The sequence below is a fragment of the Aspergillus pseudodeflectus genome (assembly GCF_044049435.1).
Source record: "Aspergillus pseudodeflectus strain CBS 756.74 chromosome Unknown BJX68scaffold_6, whole genome shotgun sequence".
Lineage (NCBI taxonomy): Eukaryota > Fungi > Ascomycota > Eurotiomycetes > Eurotiales > Aspergillaceae > Aspergillus > Aspergillus pseudodeflectus.
In genome coordinates, this window is record NW_027263782.1 from 71,275 (window position 1) to 91,393 (window position 20,119).

Below are 20,119 nucleotides of genomic sequence, written 5' to 3' on the forward strand. Positions count from 1 at the left end.
CAGGTACCCGTCCCCAAGCTCGGGGGGGCCTGGGGCTGTTCTGACCTGCTCTTCTTTGATAAGGCACACTTTCTTAGATCTCTTGAAACAGATACATTTATATAAGGCGACATTCTTTCTCCACAGATAAATATACCACTTTGTATAAAGAAGAAGCAACAAAACAGCTCCCCCTTCGAACTCCAAACTCCCTTGTGAGTTCCGTATTCTGATACAAAATCAGGCGCGCGGCCCTTTCAACCCCATGACTTTGACCACATGTTCCTTATTCATGACAAGGCCCTGAACAATAAGACTCACACTTTGCTCGTCGCAGACGGGTCAGATCAAGGTACTCTTTCGCTTTATCCTGCTCTCCTTCTTTGTTGGTTTACTACTATGTGGGATCTTTGTATTTTGCTGTTGTTTGCCCTTTGTCCGGCGTTCATACTTGCTCCAGATCCAACACGATGGTTTGATCGTGTCAAGCTCTCGATCAACTATATTTGTACTCGAGGCCATCTCACTTACCGGAACTTCGTGTGTGTGCCTGCCAAATAACGTCCTCAATTTGTCTTGTCAAAGCGGCACAAAGCTCCAGCAGCGCACCGAGTTTCTGGAAAACGCGGGATGTGCCTCATTGATATACATTTACTGACATCTATAACTCACCATGGAGATCCGAACAAGAAAGGTTATTCGCAGATACGTGTCTAGCGACAGCGCGAGAACATGCACGCGTCCACGAGTTTATGACCACGGCGAATACTACTACAGACGGTATGATCAACGTCAGCGGTCCGAGGAGAGCCACTCACCAAGTTATCGCATTATCGAGACGCGAGAGCCTCTGAAACCCAGGAGAGGTCTCAACGCACTCTGGAGGCGAGACCCGTCGCCAATACGGAGTCAACCATTTAAGATGCGCTTGCCGTTCGTCAAACGGGTCGAGCCGGCGAAAGACGACTATGCGCCCATAACAAGAGGTCGCACGAGATCTCCACGTCTGTTCGTGGTCGATCCCCCAGAGATACGATACGCTTGGCCGAGAGGGGAGAGAGCAAGGTCTTTCTCCCCGGAGATCCGATGCATCTCACCAAGAAGGACGCTCTCTCCTCGACCCATTCTGAAAGATTCAACTGTAGAGGTCGAGGAGCCTCAACGAGAGCCGCGGTCTCGAGAAAGGCTCAATGTGCCCAGACAGCCACGCGAGCGGACACCAGTCGTTGAGCGTGAACCAGTGAGGCGACGACGCCAGGGCGATATTGAGATTCATCAGTCTCCGGAGCGAAGAAGAGAGCGCAGCGGAAGTTCAGGAAGACGACAAGTCCGGTTCGCGGACGACATCGAGTATGTGAAACAAAGGAGTCGAAGCCAAAGCCGAAGCCAGAGCCGTGAGCGGCCTGCGCATCGTGAATCAGAGAGGGAGGATGACGATATCTATGACCGAATCCGACGTCGATACTTGGATCGCAGAGACCCTGAAATCATCTACAACAGACCACGGTATCGGGATCCTTCGCCAGAAGGCCCAGTATACCGAAGGTCTAGTCCACCACGACTTTGGAGTGAAACTTTTCGGAGAGAAACATTGCGTCCACTAGGAAGAACTCGGCCCAGGCCTCGGATTATCCAAGACGGTGAAAGCGATCTTTCGGAAGCTGGGGACCGTATCTACGCCGAGGCACGGCGAAGAAGAAGCCAGGTTCATGATTTGATATCAAATTCTAGCTCGCGATGGAGACAGCGATTTGACAATATGCGAGATTTCAGCTCTGAGGATGAGAGCTACCTCCGAGGCTCGGGTTCTCGGCGGTATAGTTGGCGCTGGCGTTAAGAATAAAGAAATTATGGGTCTCACTGGATGTTGAATTCGTTATCTCAGTTTATTCACCCCCCTCAAAGTCTTTCGTTATACCATTTCTTTTGTTTGTCACGAGATAAAGAGGACTCAAGGACTCAGGGACGGAGTTGGTTTTAGTTTCCGTTTGGGATTTAGAGGAAGTCATTGGGAAAGTTTATATATTCATGAAGAGGATGGAGACGTTATTTTTGGCTTGTTTGCATATAGATAAGTTTGGCGGGAGTGGTTGAGGATGCCGCGCTGCAGCTACGGTTTGTTAGAAGTAGCGGGCGGGCGCCGGGCGGAGGAATGCCCGATCAGCCAAGGTCCACGAGACAACGACCCATCAATCCGAGCTCCAGCCATGACTCCAGGAGGTCACGCTCTTTGAGTTTTCATTATGAATTTGATAGATGAGGCGATAAAATCTTACTGCACAGGCTTCACAGAGTGATTTCCTCGGTCTATTTGAGCTTGTCGACCTCCGCTCTGCTGTATCGGGTGTTACTTTGGGCAGGTGCTCACACGCAGCCTGAGGGGTTGCTTCATTCGAAAGGGTCGTTGGCTGCAACGCTAACTGCTCCATGCTAGTGACCTGAAGATACAAAGCGACTGAGCGAACGACATTGTATCGCCGATGGACCGACTCCTCTGAGATTTCTTCACAATCCCCTTATCCTTCGCCCCGCCTCGAACCCACTCCACTTCTCCGTCTCCTGAGGACGCTTCTCTAATCTCTATCCATGTGTTAGCACCTTCCAAGCTAGCTCAATCAACGATTTACGACCGGTGCGCAGATTTTAGGGAGTGATCAGGGCGTAGTCTGACCATGCTCCTGTCATTCACGAACCGCTATACATCGATCGGTATAGCTGCACACTTCGCATCACCATATTTATTCTGCCAGCCGACCGAATCTCGCGATGAATGGCAGTGGTGCTGCTGAGGGCAAACCTCTGAGTTCTTCTGGAGACGCAAATCAACAGGGATCTAGAACGCAAGGGACAAATGACTCGAAAGTCGACTCTACGGATGTGTTTGAGATGACGCCGGATACAGCCTTAGGGCTCTTGTGCATCGCTATGGACAAACTTACCGCCAATTCTTCCACGCAGGGTGCGCGAAGCGGGATATCAAGCGGTGACGATAGTCCAATACGTGTGACTGAATTGCATTTCTCTCCGGCTGGCGAAGGCCACCTCGCTTATGATTCCATACAACAATCTGTGCTATCTAAGCGATTTCTCTCGAAGCGGGAACCACCTATAACACTAAAGGAATATTTGACGCGACTTCATCGCTACTGTCCGATGTCCACAGGCGTCTATCTTGCAACAAGCCTTTACATCACAAGAATGGCCAATATTGATCGGATCATATCAGTGAATCGGAAAAACGTACATCGCCTGGTGCTGGCAGGCTTGCGCGTGGCCATGAAGACGCTTGAGGATCTCAGCTATTCCCATAACCGGGTTGCCAAAGTTGGAGGAGTTGGTGAGAAGGAATTGTCTCGACTAGAGATCAGTTTCTGTTTTCTCGCCGACTTCGAGCTTCGCGTCGACCGTGAGATGCTGATCGAACAAGCGAGGCTCCTACAAGCATCATAGGATGGATACGGCTCCAACTTAGCAGATTAAGTCGAATGTTTATTCGACGAGGAATCGCGAAAAGGGGGTAATTTTGGAGATGGTACCCCAAACCTCAGTAACCCGGCAGAGTCCGTTGACCAGACTTGAGCGTTGTGCACTGCATATTCACTGTTTTTGCAATTTCCCATTATCTTGGATTCTCTTTTTCGATTTTGTACTTATACCCACTTTTACCTTTTGATAAGCGAGGGTTGCAGACGAAAGGAACGCGGCTGCCTAGCATCATGAGCTTAGGATGAACACGAGAATCTGAGTAAGAGACGCGATTTGCCTCAATTTGACGAGAGCCAAACAGAGATAAAGAGACGTGCGTATGGCTGAGGTAGATTGGGTAGTTTGGAAAAATCTAAGAACTTCAAGTTGACTTTGCTGTAGTACAAATTTTCAAGGCCGTTGAAAAGACCAGGAGAGTCCCTGAGCTGTAGGGTAAGGTAGAGTGATCGACCGTCAGCCCAGCCGCATCTCCCCCGATTAACAAGCAGACCGATCTGCCTTCTTTTTTTCTTCCTTGACAACCCAGCGTGACTTGGCGGCCTTCTTCTTGAGATTAATTTTTTCTAATTTTTCTTCTTTGATTCTATCGAGATTTCAGTGTCTCAAACTCCTCGTTGTCTAGATTGTTTGTTATCTCCGCAAATGCTTGTTTGAGCCGACAAGCGCCTCACTAAATTGCATCGTGTCACCTCCGCATCGATCTACCTTTTCCTAGAAGAAGCCTAATCAGTTGCATTACACTATTCGCGATCGAGTAACTGACCTCGATTGAAGACCGAAATGTCTTCCGGGGCTTCTTCCACCGGTCAGCAAGCCACCAGCAGCAACAGCTCCGCCGCCTTGGGATCTAGTCCGTCTTCTTTACCCTCTGGCAAAAGCGCCGCCATTCCTCCAAAAGTCGCGACGGAAAATGTGTCGGTCGAGCTCAAGAGTATGAAGCCTGAGCGCAGCCCAGTTAGAGGCTCGATTCCATTAGGAGAAGATATCATGCAGATTGCTCGGATAGGAGAGGTTTCGGTCATGCAAAGGATGTTTGACGAGGAGAAGTTTACCCCGAACCACACAGATGAAGAAGGGATTACCCCATTACATGTGCGTGCCATTCCTTCTCTGCAGTCTATGAGCCGAGCCCTGTACTAACCGCACCCTTTGCCTTTACTAGTGGGCCGCGATTAACAACCAGTATGCGATGTGCAAATTCCTTATCGAATCCGGGGCCGATGTGAATGCGAAGGGAGGAGAGTCAGTTGCTACACCTGCGATGTGGGCAGCACAGCGGTGTAATTATTATATCGTGCATCTGCTTCTCCAGAACGGCGCCGATCCACTCCTCACCGACGTCCAAGGCTACAATATCCTTCATCTGGCGACGATTGACGGAAACGCATTCCTGCTCGTTCTGCTCCTGCATCAAGAGATACCTGTGGACGTCTTGGACCAGCAGGGACATACAGGGTTAATGTGGGCGGCTTATAAAGGATACCCGGCGTGCGTGGATTTGTTCTTGCGCTGGGGCGCGAATCCGAATGCCGTCGATGATGGTGGGCTTGCGCCGCTTCACTGGGCCCTTGTCAAGGGCTCCCTCCCTTGTGTCCAGAAGATCCTTGAATACGGTGCTGATCGATTTGCAACGACCACAGAAGGCAAATCGCCGGCCACTGTGGCCCAAGAGATGAACACAACGCATGTTTGGTACCGTGCCCTGAGTGAATGTGGCTATGACATGGATGGTAACAGGAAGGCTCTCCCGATGGGCTTGGGTCCGTGGGTACGGGACAAGACCATCATGTCTAAGTTCTTTTTCCTCTGGCCGTTCCTCTTGATCTTTATGGTTCTCTGGATTCTCAGCAGTATGGCCATATTTGTCGCTATTCCCGTTGCGATTGTAGTGATTTTTGGGCTGCAATACATTGCCAGGAAGGCTGCCAGCCTGGGGCCTACTGATTACAAGATACTCCAAAAAACGGTAGGCTTTCCTCTTCGTGCTTGAAATAAAGCTCGCTAATCGGTGTTCCAGCCATTCATGGCAGGTGTTTTTGCGGGCTCGCTTTTCTGGGTCTTCCTCAGATATGTGTTATATGTGCTGCCAGGTAAGAAATTTGCAGATACTGATGCATCTCCAGATATTGAACTGACATGCCGCCTCAGCGACTTACTCCACGTCTCCATTCTTGAACATTGGTTTCGCGGGTTTTGCTTCCTTAACTACCTACTTCTACTTCTTCGCCATGGCTACGGACCCCGGGTATGTGCCAAAGCTTGGCAGCAGGAACCAACAGCGAGCGGTGATAGCCGAGCTTTTCGAGCAATGGAAGTTTGACGAAGAGAACTTCTGCGTCTACTGCATGGTCCGAAGGCCCCTTCGCAGCAAGCACTGCAAGCGCTGTTCGCGCTGCGTTTCTAAACACGACCAGTAAGACTCCCCGGTTTCGTTGCAAGCAACGATGCTAACTATGCAGTCACTGTCCGTGGATCGATAACTGCGTGGGCTCCAACAACCTACGTCCATTCGTCTTGTATATCCTTTGCCTGGAATTCGGCATCATCCTATTCATTAATCTAAGCTTCAACTGTGAGTCTTTCCCAGACGAGAGGCTTAGATCAGTGCTAATGTGATGACACAGATCTCAACGGCCTACCGGCTCCCGTGGAGCCCCAATGCAACGTCTTAAACGATCAGCTATGTGACTTTGTGCTTCGCGACACCTTTACTCTTCTACTTAATTTATGGATAGCCATCCAGCTGGTCTGGGTCACCATGCTGTGCGTCGTCCAGCTCGTCCAAGTCTCACGAAACCAAACAACGTACGAAAACATGAGAGGCCACTCGATCGACAGGAGCTTCCCCAGCTCGCGGGCTTTCGCTTCCGCCGTCACCGCAGGCACGACTTCGATGGACGCTGCCGGCCTCTCGTCTTCTGGCCAGGGCCCGAACCCAGCGCTGGCGCAGGGCGTCCAGCGCCACCGTAGAAGCGGCTGCCTATCGCAATGGTCATCCCTTCTTGGTTTTGACACATTCTTCGCAACCGCACGAGATGGTCTCCGGGAAGGTCCTCGCGCCACACGACCCAAAAACCCTTTCTCACGGGGCCTCGTCACAAACTGCCGCGACTTCTGGTGCGACCCTGCCCCCTACTTTGGAAAGCGAGACCCTGGATCCGCGATGCTCGGTGGTGAAATCGTCAACTACAACCGGATGTACGAGTCACCTTCACGGATGCACAGTGGTGGGGGTTACAGGAGTGTGGCGGGCGACGAGGATATTGTATAGAGATTTAGCTTTCCGTTTGTGTGTGGTTTGGCTTGGCTATAATTTCGGAGGGGGCGAAGAGAAGAGGAATACTAGTAATGACCATCGGATGATTCCATTGTTATGCATGGTTGTTGGGTTATGAAGGTGCAGGTGCCGTCTTCCTGGTTTCCTTGTATAATGTTGCATATACAGTTCTAATAGCAGTCTCTGTATATACTTCGAGCATTACTCGTTATAGCATCCTCCTCACTGTTGAATGCGACTGATACTTGGACTTTTAGTACAGCATCCAGGCCAAGCCAGGATAAGTACGTAGTACTACAGTCTACTAGTTACTAGTCAAGGTGAAACCTGGAAATTGAAAAATACAGCAACTGAGAATTACAAACTATTCTGCAGTGCATGGTATGTATGGAAACATCCAAGGTCCGCCATTCACTGTCGGGATCAGGCACAAGTACCTCTAACTAGTACGAGCAGAAGATCCGATATCGCACTCCACTCCCCTGTAAAATTCGCACACGCCGCTTGTCTCACCCTGCCGGGCTTCTCAGGGCCTCAAAACTCTGGGATTATGGAACGCAGTGTGGGACCTGGAACTCAATCCCACACTAGCAATCTTATCTCGGCTATGAGTTGGCCACCGGGCTGGGCGCCGAGTACGACTGAGCAGGGTACATCGTTACAGTGGACACCGTGCGCTACAAGAATATTGTATGCAAATATTCAAGGTCGGTTGCCGTTAAGTAAGGCCCTTTTCCTGTGACTTATCCTTTTAGAGGATGGTTTGGGGCCCAGGGAGTACTTTGTCTTAGCTCAGTCGTGAGTAAGTGCCAGGTTTCTCTGAAGAATCGATGGACCCCATTATGTATACCCCTGTCTGTACGGAAACCTGAAGTCGTTGAAGGAACGCTTCCGTACGGCGTCTTCAACGATATAGAGTTAAAATATAGTGGAGATGGTTGATGCGATTGATTAGGGTACAACGCAGCATCGTGCGATTCTTGCAGAAAATCTTGAAGCCCAGACTCTGTCTTCTTTCTGCTCCCAAGGTAGTCTGTAGAGGACGTGGGGACCAGAGTCGGCCATGCATTGCGGATGGAGTACATCGTCATTGCACTCCAATGACATTCTGTTTTCGACCCAGCTCTTCCTCGGCACGTGTAAGGAGACCACTTCTATCCGACGTTCTCCGACCCGACTCTGGTTTTGGATTTCCTCCACACTGGATCTGTACGATCTGTTCGAGGTACCTACCTTAGACCAGTCACCAGGTACTTTCGGGAGCCCGCCCCTTCTTTTTGATCTGCACATGGTACACTGACGGTCCCTACATGACCTGGGGAGTTGATTTTTTGAGACTTTGAGGATAAAAAAAAAGGAGGGCCCCTGAATTAAAACCTCCGCTGCCCAGCCGAGGCATCAAACAAGACCTAACATGATCGTCAAGCATTCTCCCAAACAAAGTAAGCTTCCAAGAGTTTTCCACAGGCACCAAGAAATCGTGAAGAGTCAGCAAGGTGACATTGTCGGTCGAGATTTGCTTCTTCAGCTGATTTAGAACAGGGCTGGGCATAGGCTTGTATGGGGTCGTCTTCCCTAGTCCTGTGGAGACCGGTCAACGAGAAGCAATGAGCATTCGTGGCGGCCAGCGCGGAGCCATTGGTTACGTAGCAGCTGATCAATCTGATATGATAATATTTGGCCTTGCCGAGCTCGCCTGTCCGCCGTTTTCCATCGTGTTCCGTCGCTTCCATTTGCTGATGGCATCAGAGGGAAGGTGATATCAGGCTGCGAGGTAATTCGCCAATTGGAACATTTCGTACAGACTACGTCTGCACTCACAAGTCGCCTGCAGAGCGAGGTGTGGGAGGATTTCCGTGGCGCCATCAGATAACGAGTGAAAATTTTATCTGATGATCAGATTATCGGCATCTCGTTCCAATCAGCGGCACAACATGGGTCCTGGCCTGGGCAGTCCCAACGCTATTTTGGACATCTGTCGTTCACGACCCATTCTTGTTCTTCCTGTGCGACCATCATTGGCTCGCCCAGACGTCCAAATCCTCGCTTCGTCGCTGATCTGCAAAGCAGTCAACACTTTCTGAAGTCCTCCGAGAATATTCGTCTTTGGTTTTCTGTGCGTGCAGTCGTGGCCAATTGAGCCGGCTCTGGCCTAGTGTGGGTCGAACTAATCATGTATCCTGCACGAGGATGAAATGAGCTGCAAGAATCCAACCAGAAGCAGCCCTTGAGCAAGCGAGAAAATATTCCGCAACTGTGCACAGGCCGAAACTCGCACAAAGCCCATTTCTGGAATCGGCGGTAAGTCTGGCGTCTTCGAGAGACATTTGCAATAAGGAATGATGTTATAACCAATCAAAATTATACTATGAAAGCCCTTTTTACTCCGACGTTAAGTACTCCATACTTCAACCAGGCGGGTCCGCCAGGTTTTCGTCATTACTTTTAGGTTCGATTTTTTTTTTTTTTCACAGCATAGCGCGGAATCTGGTGTCCGGCACCGCCGCGTTTTCGAGCTGTTCTCCGAAAATCGATTCCACCATCTCGCCACCTCGCGCGGCCAGAACCGACAACAGGCTGTCGCTCAGCCCATGCGTTTGTTCGTTGCATCCCTGTAGCCAGATTCCGGCGTCTGCGCTAACCTTGCTTCGCTCAAGTTCCACTCGGTAATCGCGCCCAGGGGTCCAGCGATCCTGCGCTGCCGGTCGCAGCTGCTGCACCTTGCTGAGAAGCTGCTCGTGCGCATTGCGGTTGTAGCCCGTAGCGACCATGAGCGCATCCACCTCCAAGATTTCCTTACCATCGCCGACGATGCTATCGTTACCGTCCTTCACAGCCTTGACGTGAAGTCGCATCCGTCTCTTCGGTCCGTAATGCTCGACGCGTGTGATCTTGCGACTCGGGAGGATACGGTGCTGCCATTGGGTCTCGTCGGGGTTCTTGACCCTCTGAACATACATGTCGTGGTAGATCTCTTCGATCAGCTCGAGTCGGACAACGCTATAATTTGTAGCCTTGTCCGCTTGGAGGGAGCGCTGGCGCTCATCAGCGGAGAGGTTGTAGAATTTCTCGGTTCGCTCGGGGTTGAAGACCTCGTTGACGCTAAGGCACGGTTAGGATCAGTGACCAAGTGAAGGAGTTTGGGGCTTACAAAGGAGAATCGTCACTAGGTCTCATAGCAGAGTCCCTCATGATCAGGGTTGTCCTCGAGTTGGGATACCGCTTTTGGAGGTCGTGGAAGATCTCAGCGGCACTCTGACCACTTCCAAGAACCGCGATGTTGTAGGGCTCGGTGCTGTTGTTGAGCAAGGCCGGGAGCGTCGTGCAGTACTTGGAGGAGTGCATGATTCTAGCGTCTTGGGGAAGCTCAGCGGGTAGCTTTGCAGTACCACCGAGGGCAAGCACGACCTTGCGTGCACTTCTCGACGAGATCTCGCCGGTTTCGATATTCCGTGAAAGCACGGTGAAGTAGTCGACCACGGAGCTCTCCGGGTTGGACTTGCCCGGAATCACTTCGATGACCTCCTCACCGTAGGACACAACATCTGAGAATTGCTGCGCACACCACCGCATGTAGTCTTCGAACTCCAGGCGGGCAGGGAGGAAGGTGCTCAGGTTGGTAAAGTGTATCAGACGGTCCTTTCGGTGGAGGTAGTTGAGGAAAGTGAAGCTGCTGCGGGGATCGCGGAGGGTCGCAAGGTCTTTGATGAAGGAAATCTGCATCCGGGAGCCAGGAACCAGCATGCCCGAGTGCCAGGCGAACTGTTTCTGGCGCTCCAGGAAAGCGACCTTTGGTTGCCAACCAGAGGTGGGAGCGCATTTGTTCAGGCACGGGTCGAGAGCGTCGTGCAGAGCAATTGCGATTGCTAAGGAGGCGGGACCGAAACCCACGCACAGCAGGTCATGCAGCTCATCGGCCGGCGTCGGTCTCAACCGCTGAGGCTCCCTTTGCTGGCCGAGAGGCATCTTGCGATAGCTCTGGAAGTCGATCTCAGGCTTCCGCTCGACAGGTTCCATTGAAAAGAGTAGATACGCCCTCTGTAGAAAATTGGTATGGGAAGGAGGGGTTGGATGATATCAGAAAAGCTTTGAAGAGAGTAAAGCAAGAAAATATGGAGCTTGGGATAAAAGATAGGATCGTCGGGGAGGTGGAAGGGAGCTCTCCATTATATATGGCGGGGGATAAATTCCAGGAGCAGAGAAAAGTAGACCCATCTCTGCTCCTATGACCAAAGGCGTAACCGCTGGAAAATTGCAAAAGAAGTTGAAAACCAAGCTGGGAGTCAGAGGATCCATCTTGACAGCGGGCCGGAAAATGGCGTCGTCGAAGGCATTTGGGAAGTCGGTTCCACCAAGGCAGGAAATGACGATTCACAGCTCTTGCCCTTTGCTGCCATGTATGGCAGCGTACGGATGCATACAGCTCTCCCGGCGGCGGTAAATTGCAAAATGGAGAGCTGTGTTCCACTCAAAGCCATTGTACCGGAACACGCCACGCCAATCTTGACAGGACGCAGGCTGCGGTTCCTCAAGGGCATCTTCAAGCAGTGCCCCGCAGTCCAAGCACTCTTCTCGAGAAGGTGGGATGATAGACACTAGATTAGATCCGCTTCTGCCCGATGTCGGGAATCACCAGCCACAACTGCTCCAGGCTCATCGTCCTTCTATTATTCCAAGATGGCATCCTTGAAGAGCATCGATGGATGGCATGCTGGCTCTAAAGTACAGACACTGTGTCTGTCATGTACCAGAAATGACTCTGTACTCAATGCACACCCACGTTTTATGCAGGCCAATGCAAGCAACGGTGGGGTAAATTTGCCCGACAGCGAGGGTTTTCCCTACTGTTTCCATGCATAAACCTTCCAGGTTCTGTACAGTGTTCCCCAGGGTGCTCGTGCATCATCTCGCACCCATCTCTCCAGGTAACACAAATCTCGTTACGACCAGCGATGCCATCGAGCACCATAATTTCCACAAATGCGAACTATATCCCACTATCGGGCTATGCTTCCTCCAAGCGTGGGTGTAGGTAAGGACAACATCACTAAACACCTCAAGATACACCTACTACAGGTGCAGAATTGGGTATATTACGTCTCCGATTCGCCCTTTGCCTTGCTTTCTTTTGCTCCCCCACACCAAATAACACGAGACGAGGCGGATCTAAGATGATCTAAGGTTACAACTCCGCCTATCTGATCCTTGTGGAAAAAGCAATTGCTCAAAGGCTGTTGATAACCGAAGGAAGGGCCATCTATCGGCGCCAATCAACAAACCGCTATATTTCATCGGGAGCATAAGCTATTATCTCCTTGCCCCTACGCGAGGGTCCTCCACCCACTATCCTGGATTGCGACTTGCAGAGACCCCTGTCAGTGCAAGGAACCTACAGTCTAGTAGTCTCTTTCAGGCGATCAATTCACCTGACCCGGCCATCTACCAGATACGAGACCACGAGGAGGACCACGAGATGAAATTTTCACTTCTTCCGAACTCTAAACAGCTGAATCTTGTGGATAAAATGGTTTTTGGCGCTTGTCTCGCCTCATTCCCGAGTCGGCGTACCTGGCACTACTCCTCTCGTACGTCCGAGGATCCCACCTCAATCTCCACACGAGCAAGGTGCTAAACTTCGCGAATGGCCTTTTTCGACAAATTTGGCGGCAATGCTGCTACTGATTAGCAATATCTGCACTGTGGTTGGCTATATGCATGTTGCGAAGGGCCAAAGCTCCTTCGCCCAGGTGGTTAACGTCGATACAGACAGGACATGTCTCTCACTTTGTAGCTCCCCCCCACCCCTTTCGCTCATTACAATCAACCATCTCGCCATTCTGACTGTCATACATATTATTATCCTGATTGCGAAAACCCTGCCCTTGCCAATCAGTTGCCTTTGTCATCTCACCACTTGCTTCAGTGTGCCTGTAGATGACCGTCGAAAAGCAACGCATCGCGATCCAGTCAGAAACCGCATCCTTCTCTCCTAGCTGGAAGTCCTTACCTACATCTCCATTAGGTCTCCACCGTGGAGGATCCAACACCCTTAGCATCCACTATGGCGAAATAAAGAACCGATTACATACTGGAAACGACCGTATGAGTCTACCACATGAGACGGCAGGACGCGATGGTGCTTTTCACAATTCTACAGTTTTTATTCAAGTAAGCCAACCATTCTTAGAGGATGTTTTCTCCACCGATTGACACCCCTATGACTTTGCATTGTTACGGACGTACGGGCAAACAAATGATTTCACATCTACAGCATGCAGTCAATGGCATCAATACCCACGGTTCTCTGCATACCTCATAAGCAGAGGATACACCAGAGGGGTATGCAAGCATACTGTGACTTTGTCTCTCAAAGTGTTATCTCTGCGGTCTTTATTCAGAGCTGCCTTGGAACACCTCAAGTGCCGCTCAATTTGTCCTCGGGTGGCGTGCTAACTCGGGTGGACCTCGCATTTTATAATTGACTGAGATGGGAAGCTACATAGAGCCCGATAGTCAAAACTGGCCACTGGAGTATTACCTCCGGAGACCAGTGAAAGGTAGGGTTGGTCCACCTACAAGGCCAACGGACTCACGCACTCATATCTCAGCTAGGTCCGGCTAGGGTCGCGATTTTAGGTCTTGGAGGGCTTCTACGTTTCCACCACTGACATACCCGAATGTCCCATATAGTCGATCAAGGGCTCAATTACCTCCCCGACTCTCTTCATTTACTAGGTCTAGGAGTCAGTAAATGAGGTCTATGTGGGCTTACCATGTCAGGTACTGTAGACGACGATTCGCATGCGCTAGATCGCACTCTCTTGAGGGTATATCTAGTGCCAAACCAAAGGTCATGGCTTCTCTGAGATATAGATCACAAACATTCGAAACTGAGAAATCTGACTACCGTTCAGTACTGAGCCAGCCATTCCATGTTATTCCCTCATCAAGGTATAAGCTTGTGAGGAGAGTCTCAGTAAAGTGCATTCCTTGCTTGCTATTTCCCAGATGCTGGGAGGTCGGCCACGACCGAATTCGAATTCTATACATCGGCTACCAGGTAATAATCGATTATTGAAGGCCCTGTGCGCCCGCAACGCTCCAAGAGAGGACAGGACAAGGAATCGGGAGACCGCCCCGCGCAGGGATGGCATGAAACTTCAACTATAGGTTTACAGGATGATATGTCATATATGGCCAGTGGTGGGATGACAAGATTAGATTTCGGCCAACGAACCTGGGGAAGTTCCCAGCTTTCGAACATGCGGTGTAGAGGACCTTGAACTTAAGGTTCGTGTCGTACAGGAAGCACTAAGCTTGCGCCTGTTTGAATCTAGGGTTAAACAATAGGATATATGATCTACTCGATTATTGTCGTCACGGCTTGAAGCTCGACGAAATGCGGTCAGCAGTGCGACGAAGATATATATAATCTGGTAGTCGCCAGGGACAACCAGATTCGAGGCCCCAAGAATTGACGGTTTTGCTTTGATTTGTCGCCTGGACCAGAATTTGAATGCCTATCAGGCACGCTATGACTACGGAGTATGATGATATGATATCATACTGGACCCCGTCGGGACCTCACGAAGATACGATGCTGACGGCGGTACGGAGTATGAAGCCCAAGGCGGAACAGGACAGTACGATGTAGATCCCCATGTGGAGAGCGAGCACCATTCATGTTTGATGTTTTGCGTATCGACGAGCCTGACGCAACGTAAGTCCACTAGGCACAAGCCCAGTGAAGATCGCGATCAGATTATCAAGGGATGCTGACTATGCCCACAGGTGCATTGATGATGATGAATTTTGAGATACGTCAAAAGAGGAGGACGTCACACGTGGATTGAGGGGTCGGCATTGAGCTCAGTACCTCTCGCGTCCATGGCTCGGTCGGGCGAACCTGAAGCTACTCCTACTAGTTTACTGCGGCGAGTTGTTGAGTTTCGTTCAGTCCCTTCTTTTTGAGTTGTTGGGAGGCTCCAACCTAATTCAGTGCTTCCAAGTATGTGAACGCCTGCCTAACTCAAGGCGGACTGGAGCCTCACTGCTTGAGATTTTTGGAGAGCTAGGCAGACCTGGAGATACCCTATGACTCATTGTTTACTCTGACATAGTTCAGGTTGACGGTTAGGTATCAGCCTTGCCACCGGATCCGCGAGTGATGATGATCAGGTTGTGCATTGGTGGCGATATGCTTGAATAAGCAAGACATAAACAAAGTAATAATTGATGCACATGCAAGGAGCCGAAGGCCCCCCGCGTGTCTTATCAAGCATTTATCGATACGCTTTGACAACATCGCGAAGCCCTCGACGATTCTCTCTTTTTGGGTCTCTAGCAATATGGCTCTTTTGAGCAAGACAGTGGCGTTCACTTCTGTAGGAGCGCAACATTCGATAGATTCCAAAAGTACGAGTAAATAATCTATCAAAAAGTCGAGGTTGGGTGTCGCGTAAGGTATGATGTGGAGAGACGCGTGATCCGCGCTAAGCCTAAGCGGGCGGGCATCAACAACAAACGACGCGAGAGTTGCGCGTGGGAGAACAACATCAAAAGTCCCGCCTGGGGATTGGTCGCTGACACGGGCGAAGAGGCGAACTCGACGCTGTTCATGTCAGGCACAAGTGTCAACTTTTTTTCCCCAGTGTGGCCTTCTCCATCACCCGGTTCCATGTAATCATCTCCCCATCTCCATCCTCCTCTCCTCCGTGCTGTCTCGACTGATAAATTGCTCTCTTCATCTGAAGTCTAAAAACAGGATTCCCCCTCCATCCCGGTCCCGTAAGGGAAATTCCTCGGGCGATTTTCTTCAGCGAAGACTCGCCTCTGCATACCGCAACTCCCGTTCCATCAGTATCCGCAAGCCCCCCTCTCTCGATCATCCGCTCGTCCATCCATCCCTTTCTTCGCCTTTCCGTCCGTCGAATCGATCCATCTTCGCGTGGCTGTCTGGCTGGGTTCTATTTTCCTCGAAGGGCGGGCAGCCTCAAACTATCAACCCCTTGCGCTATCGCCGCCTGTCGAGCCCATTCATCTGTGTTTTAAAGAAAGGGAGACGGAAGGGAGACGCAGAGTTGCTGCTGCTGGTTCTCCTGCAATCATATCGACACTGCACTCACTGCATCTTCACCCTACCTGTCGCGCATCGGAATTGTCGCAGGTGTCGCGGGCGTTTGTCCTTGTCTTGGATTTGCGCCTCGGTCTAGTCGCGCGCGCCTATCCTCGTTTCAATCGCACCTTCATTTCGCGTCGCGCCTGCCTGTTTCGACGCTGGTGTTGTCATCTTGAAACATTCTCTTATCGATTTCCGTTTCATCCGCCGTGCTTGGGAAACCCGACCATAGGTAAACAGACACTCGCGGTTCGAAGCGCGCGCCTTGGTGCATTCGGTTCGGAATTCATCGAGGCTTAGACCTTACATTCACGAGTGAAAAGGGGAGCGAACGTCAGCAAGCGGCCATTGGAATTCCTCAGCGCTCGACAAACCTTGTGATGTCAATTCCGAGCTCGCCTCGCCCTGTGTTTGCCGTCTTTGCTCTGGGATTATCGTTCGCACCCCTCTGTGTTCTCTAAGCATTCCAACTATCGTGTCAAGACTTTGCTCCCTCGGCTCTGGTTGGCTAATCGCGAGGGAAAAGACGTCCGTCATAGCACATTATTTGCATAGCGTCTTGTTGTTGTGATTTTCCTGTCGCGGCTCGACGAGCGGACCTGCTGCCATCGGCATTATCTATTCGAGCCACAACACACTGAGCTCTCACTTGCATATTCTAAACTAACAGTCTATACTTGAGCGTGACCTTCACTTCCCCGGTCACCAAAACTTCACCCACAATGGTTGCGACATTTTCACCGCATCGTGATGCGGGCGGCGCGCTTCACTTACCTTCTCACTCTGGTATTCACCACATGGACGCCAACTCGGCTATCCGACAACTTCGCCGATCATTTTCCCGTTCACCCTCGAAGAGCTCGAATTTTTCACTTCTAGCGTCTCGAAATCACTCACCATCCAAGAGCACGTATGTGTCTTCGCCATTATCACCATCGCGAAGATCCGTGCAGGGCAACTTTGTGCTCTTTCCCAGCTCGTCGCATCAGTCGCCGTTCGCCATCCCATATCCACCAAGCGCTAAGATCTCACGACCTACTATGCGCCGCGCGCGCACATCACCTCGAAGTCCAGTAAAACGTGCTCTTAACGTCTCAACCGACCAAGGTAACGCAAAACCTCCGCACGGAATCCCTGTCACACCCGGAGAAGAGAACTCTCCGACAATCCCAGGAGTAAGCATGTCGCCTGACGAAATGGGTGGTGGTGGTGTCGGTACGTGCTCCAACGACCCTGCCGTATTTGCCGACGGGGGTACGCCTACTTCCCGCCCTTCGGCATCCCGAATTGAGAAACGACGAAGCGGCACATTCGGATCATATCCAGCTGTTAGCCCGCTGAAGCGGAGCGATGGCATCATGAATCTAGATCGCGCATCACGGGGAAGCCCATCGGCCAAACGGCGGAGCGTGCACTCCGTGAACATCTCGGGAGACTTTAGCATATTCGACAGCGAAAGCACCACCCCTCCAGACGACCTTAAAACGGCAGAGAGTCCACTAGAAACGGACGCCTTATTCTTTCCAACGTCGACAACGCCACCATTCAGCCCTTTTGCTACTGTCCCCAGGCGCACTTCTTCCCTGCGACGGTCAACTCTGCAGCAGCGTCAGAGTGACCGATCCTTGTTCTCTCGAGCTAGGGCTATGGGTGACTCGGATGGTCCTGATTCTAGCACGCCTCTCACTGTGCGCTCACGGCCGGCTTTGGATAGCAATACATTCCAACCGATCCGGGAGAGCTTGTTTTCTCCAAGGCCTGCGCAGAGCAGCTCCTTATTCTCTACCAGTCATGGCCCGGCACAATCGCGACCTGCTGCCCATCCGTTGTCCCGGACAATCACACAGTCTTCTTCCAGCTCTAGTCTTGTAGACGACTCTCCAACTCATGAGCCCGTTCAAAAGAGTGATCGGCCGAGGGGAATATTCAATTTCTCAAAATCACTCCCAGCAGGTGCTACTCGGCCTACTGCTGCGCGCCATCTTACCCGGGAAGACTCGACATCATCTACCGACTCTTTCGCTACACCTGAAAACTACAAGCTGGTGAAGCCCCTTCCAGCCGCGTTCATGTCCACGGGCCTCATATCGAAGAAGAATCGCAACGTCGATGATCCTCAAAGTATGCTGGGCTTCAGCAAAAACATGCCCGACACACCATGTAAAAGACCCATCAATTTGTTCACCACAAGCCAAAGACCCCCAGAGGAACCGCTGGGAAAGTCGACCTTCAGCAACCCGGTTGATATGCCTCCGCCTTCGCCCTTCAACCCATCAAGCTCACGTCCCAAACCAGGCCCATTTGCGCGGGGTATGGGCATCTTTGGCAACACTTTCAATCGAGGTGACATTTCGCGACGTGGTAGTTTCGCTAGTCTAGATGGAGATGATGGGATACACACGCAGTCGCCTTCTAACCGACAGGACTGCCAGCCGCTGAGTGAATCCGATTTTCCACCTACACCCACAAAGCAAACCTTCTTCCCCTCTCGAACATATCCACCCGCTGCCTCGCAGATTGCCTCTCTTGAGCGATTATCGGAGGCTCGAGGCACCAACTCTAGTCCTCTACACGACAGGTTTCAACGTGGGTCACCCCATACACCACAAGAACACCTCTACCCTCCTGATCCCAGTGGTCTAACTATCTCAGCGAACAACGACCCTATCAAACCCGACTTCAATCTATTCAACCTCCCGGCCACCCCGACAGGACCGCGCGACTCTTTTATCAGCAAGCGACCCAGTCTTCCTCTGAACATACACCATGCTCCGGATGTGGATCCATGCCTAACGTCTCGCTTTGAACACGTTGAGCTTGTTGGCACTGGAGAGTTTTCTCAAGTATACCGCGTCTCTCAGCCGAACGAGCTGTCCCTGTCATCAATCTTCTCGACAACCCCAAAGTCGCCCAGGGCACTGCCAGAGCAGGTCTGGGCTGTCAAGAAGGCCAAACAGCCATACACAGGCTTGAAGGACCGAGAACGCCGTATCCGCGAAGTTGACGCGTTAAAAGCTCTCACGAACTCGGATCACATCATATCCTTCACTGACAGCTGGGAAGACCACGGGCATCTTTATATCCAAACAGAATACTGTGAAGAGGGTAGCCTCGATGTCTTCCTTGCCCAAGTCGGACTCAAAGCAAGACTCGATGATTTCCGAATCTGGAAGATCTTGCTTGAGCTGTCTACGGTAAGCAACCCTGTATCCTCCAGTCTACAAACTCAATGTACTAATCATATACAGGGCTTGAAACATATTCATGACTCCGGGTTTATCCACCTCGACCTGAAGCCGGCAAACATCTTGGTCTCTTTTGAAGGTGTTTTGAAGATCGCAGATTTCGGCATGGCATCTCGATGGCCAGCCGAGGAGGGGATCGAAGGCGAAGGAGACCGCGAATATATCGGACCAGAGATCCTTATGGGGCGCTATGACAAACCCGCGGACATTTTCTCCCTTGGCCTGATCATGTTTGAGATTGCTGGCAACGTCGAACTCCCAGACAACGGCCTTTCATGGCAGAAGCTCAGGAATGGTGACATGAGTGATGTTCCAAGCTTGACCTGGAGTTCTGAGACCACTGTCTTCCGTGATGCGTCTGGTAACCCTGTTTCAGAAGAACCATCTTTCGAGGAACTCTGTGCGTCAGAATTCGGCGATGACGACTTTGGTGTACCCAATTTTCTCCGAAACAGCACGGATCGAAAACCGATCCCTTTCACTCGGAGCAGCGAGCTGTCCGACCCCCCAACCTTCATGATTGATGCCAGCCACGAACAGTCTTTAGACAAGATTGTGCGGTGGATGATCTCTCCTGAACCGCTTGACCGGCCGACCGCCGACCACGTTCTGGAGTCGTACGGAGTCCAGTTTGTCGCGTCGCGACGTCGGGCTGGGGCCACTGTTTATGAGGGCAACTGGGGCCCTGCCGACGATGTTCTTGCCGAAGATGCCGAGATGATCGATGTTTGATTAATACGACCTGACATATTATTGCATTTGGACGGAGTTGGTGATTTTCCGGATTCCCCTACAGTACCATCTAACGACTGGCGTTCATGCGGCCACTACGGACTTTTAATGTTCATTCTTCGCGGACCACCACTCGGTGGGAGCGGCCATGCCAATGCGAATTACTTGATATTGATCACTATCGCATTGCGGCGTTGGCTTCCCCACCCTGCGACGAAACCTCATCAAGGCTCATATATCCAACCACCTCTCGCGCGTTAGCAGCTACACTGCAACGGAGCT

The 20,119-nt window shown here is 51.3% G+C and overlaps 5 protein-coding genes across 5 annotated transcripts; 3 read left to right on the forward strand and 2 right to left on the reverse strand.

Moving 5' to 3' along the window:
- Positions 1 to 652: 652 nt before the first annotated feature.
- On the forward strand, positions 653 to 3,429 carry BJX68DRAFT_252974 (cyclin-domain-containing protein; the record flags this gene model as incomplete). Its single annotated transcript, XM_071042635.1, has 2 exons — positions 653 to 1,794; positions 2,817 to 3,429. The coding sequence occupies 2 exons, from the start codon at positions 653 to 655 to the stop codon at positions 3,427 to 3,429; spliced, it is 1,755 nt and encodes a 584-aa protein (XP_070902936.1).
- A 408-nt stretch (positions 3,430 to 3,837) lies between these two features.
- Positions 3,838 to 7,201, forward strand: BJX68DRAFT_176054 (ankyrin repeat domain-containing DHHC palmitoyltransferase family protein). Its single transcript, XM_071037132.1, has 6 exons — positions 3,838 to 4,557; positions 4,628 to 5,431; positions 5,483 to 5,555; positions 5,614 to 5,878; positions 5,925 to 6,037; positions 6,090 to 7,201. Exons 1-6 carry the CDS (start codon positions 4,246 to 4,248, stop codon positions 6,734 to 6,736), a joined length of 2,214 nt encoding a protein of 737 aa, XP_070902937.1. The 5' UTR covers positions 3,838 to 4,245; the 3' UTR covers positions 6,737 to 7,201.
- Positions 7,202 to 9,104: 1,903 nt separating this feature from the next.
- On the reverse strand, positions 9,105 to 11,288 carry BJX68DRAFT_228709 (L-lysine 6-monooxygenase (NADPH-requiring)-domain-containing protein). The gene is made up of 2 exons (XM_071038902.1): positions 9,894 to 11,288; positions 9,105 to 9,844 (listed from the first exon to the last, which is right to left on the reverse strand). Exons 1-2 carry the CDS (start codon positions 10,757 to 10,759, stop codon positions 9,211 to 9,213), a joined length of 1,500 nt encoding a protein of 499 aa, XP_070902938.1. The 5' UTR covers positions 10,760 to 11,288; the 3' UTR covers positions 9,105 to 9,210.
- A 2,640-nt stretch (positions 11,289 to 13,928) lies between these two features.
- On the reverse strand, positions 13,929 to 15,299 carry BJX68DRAFT_228713 (uncharacterized protein). Its single transcript, XM_071038903.1, has one exon. The coding sequence runs from the start codon at positions 15,045 to 15,047 to the stop codon at positions 14,883 to 14,885; it is 165 nt and encodes a 54-aa protein (XP_070902939.1). The 5' UTR covers positions 15,048 to 15,299; the 3' UTR covers positions 13,929 to 14,882.
- Positions 15,300 to 16,582: 1,283 nt separating this feature from the next.
- Positions 16,583 to 19,837, forward strand: BJX68DRAFT_252978 (tyrosine protein kinase SWE1; the record flags this gene model as incomplete). Its single annotated transcript, XM_071042636.1, has 2 exons — positions 16,583 to 19,054; positions 19,109 to 19,837. The coding sequence occupies 2 exons, from the start codon at positions 16,583 to 16,585 to the stop codon at positions 19,835 to 19,837; spliced, it is 3,201 nt and encodes a 1,066-aa protein (XP_070902940.1).
- Positions 19,838 to 20,119: the final 282 nt, after the last annotated feature.

What these genes read in the sequence shown, in the direction of transcription:
- BJX68DRAFT_176054 (XM_071037132.1), top strand. Translation starts at nt 4,246, where the DNA reads ATGTCTTCCGGGGCTTCTTCCACCGGTCAGCAAGCCACCAGCAGCAAC. An exon ending in TGTGTTATATGTGCTGCCAG is followed by an intron (nt 5,556 to 5,613) that starts GTAAGAAATTTG and finishes ATGCCGCCTCAG; the next exon opens with CGACTTACTCCACGTCTCCA. An exon ending in TGCGTTTCTAAACACGACCA is followed by an intron (nt 5,879 to 5,924) that starts GTAAGACTCCCC and finishes CTAACTATGCAG; the next exon opens with TCACTGTCCGTGGATCGATA.
- BJX68DRAFT_228709 (XM_071038902.1), bottom strand. Translation starts at nt 10,759, where the DNA reads ATGGAACCTGTCGAGCGGAAGCCTGAGATCGACTTCCAGAGCTATCGC. An exon ending in CCTAGTGACGATTCTCCTTT is followed by an intron (nt 9,845 to 9,893) that starts GTAAGCCCCAAA and finishes ACCGTGCCTTAG; the next exon opens with CGTCAACGAGGTCTTCAACC.
- BJX68DRAFT_228713 (XM_071038903.1), bottom strand. Translation starts at nt 15,047, where the DNA reads ATGTTGTCAAAGCGTATCGATAAATGCTTGATAAGACACGCGGGGGGC.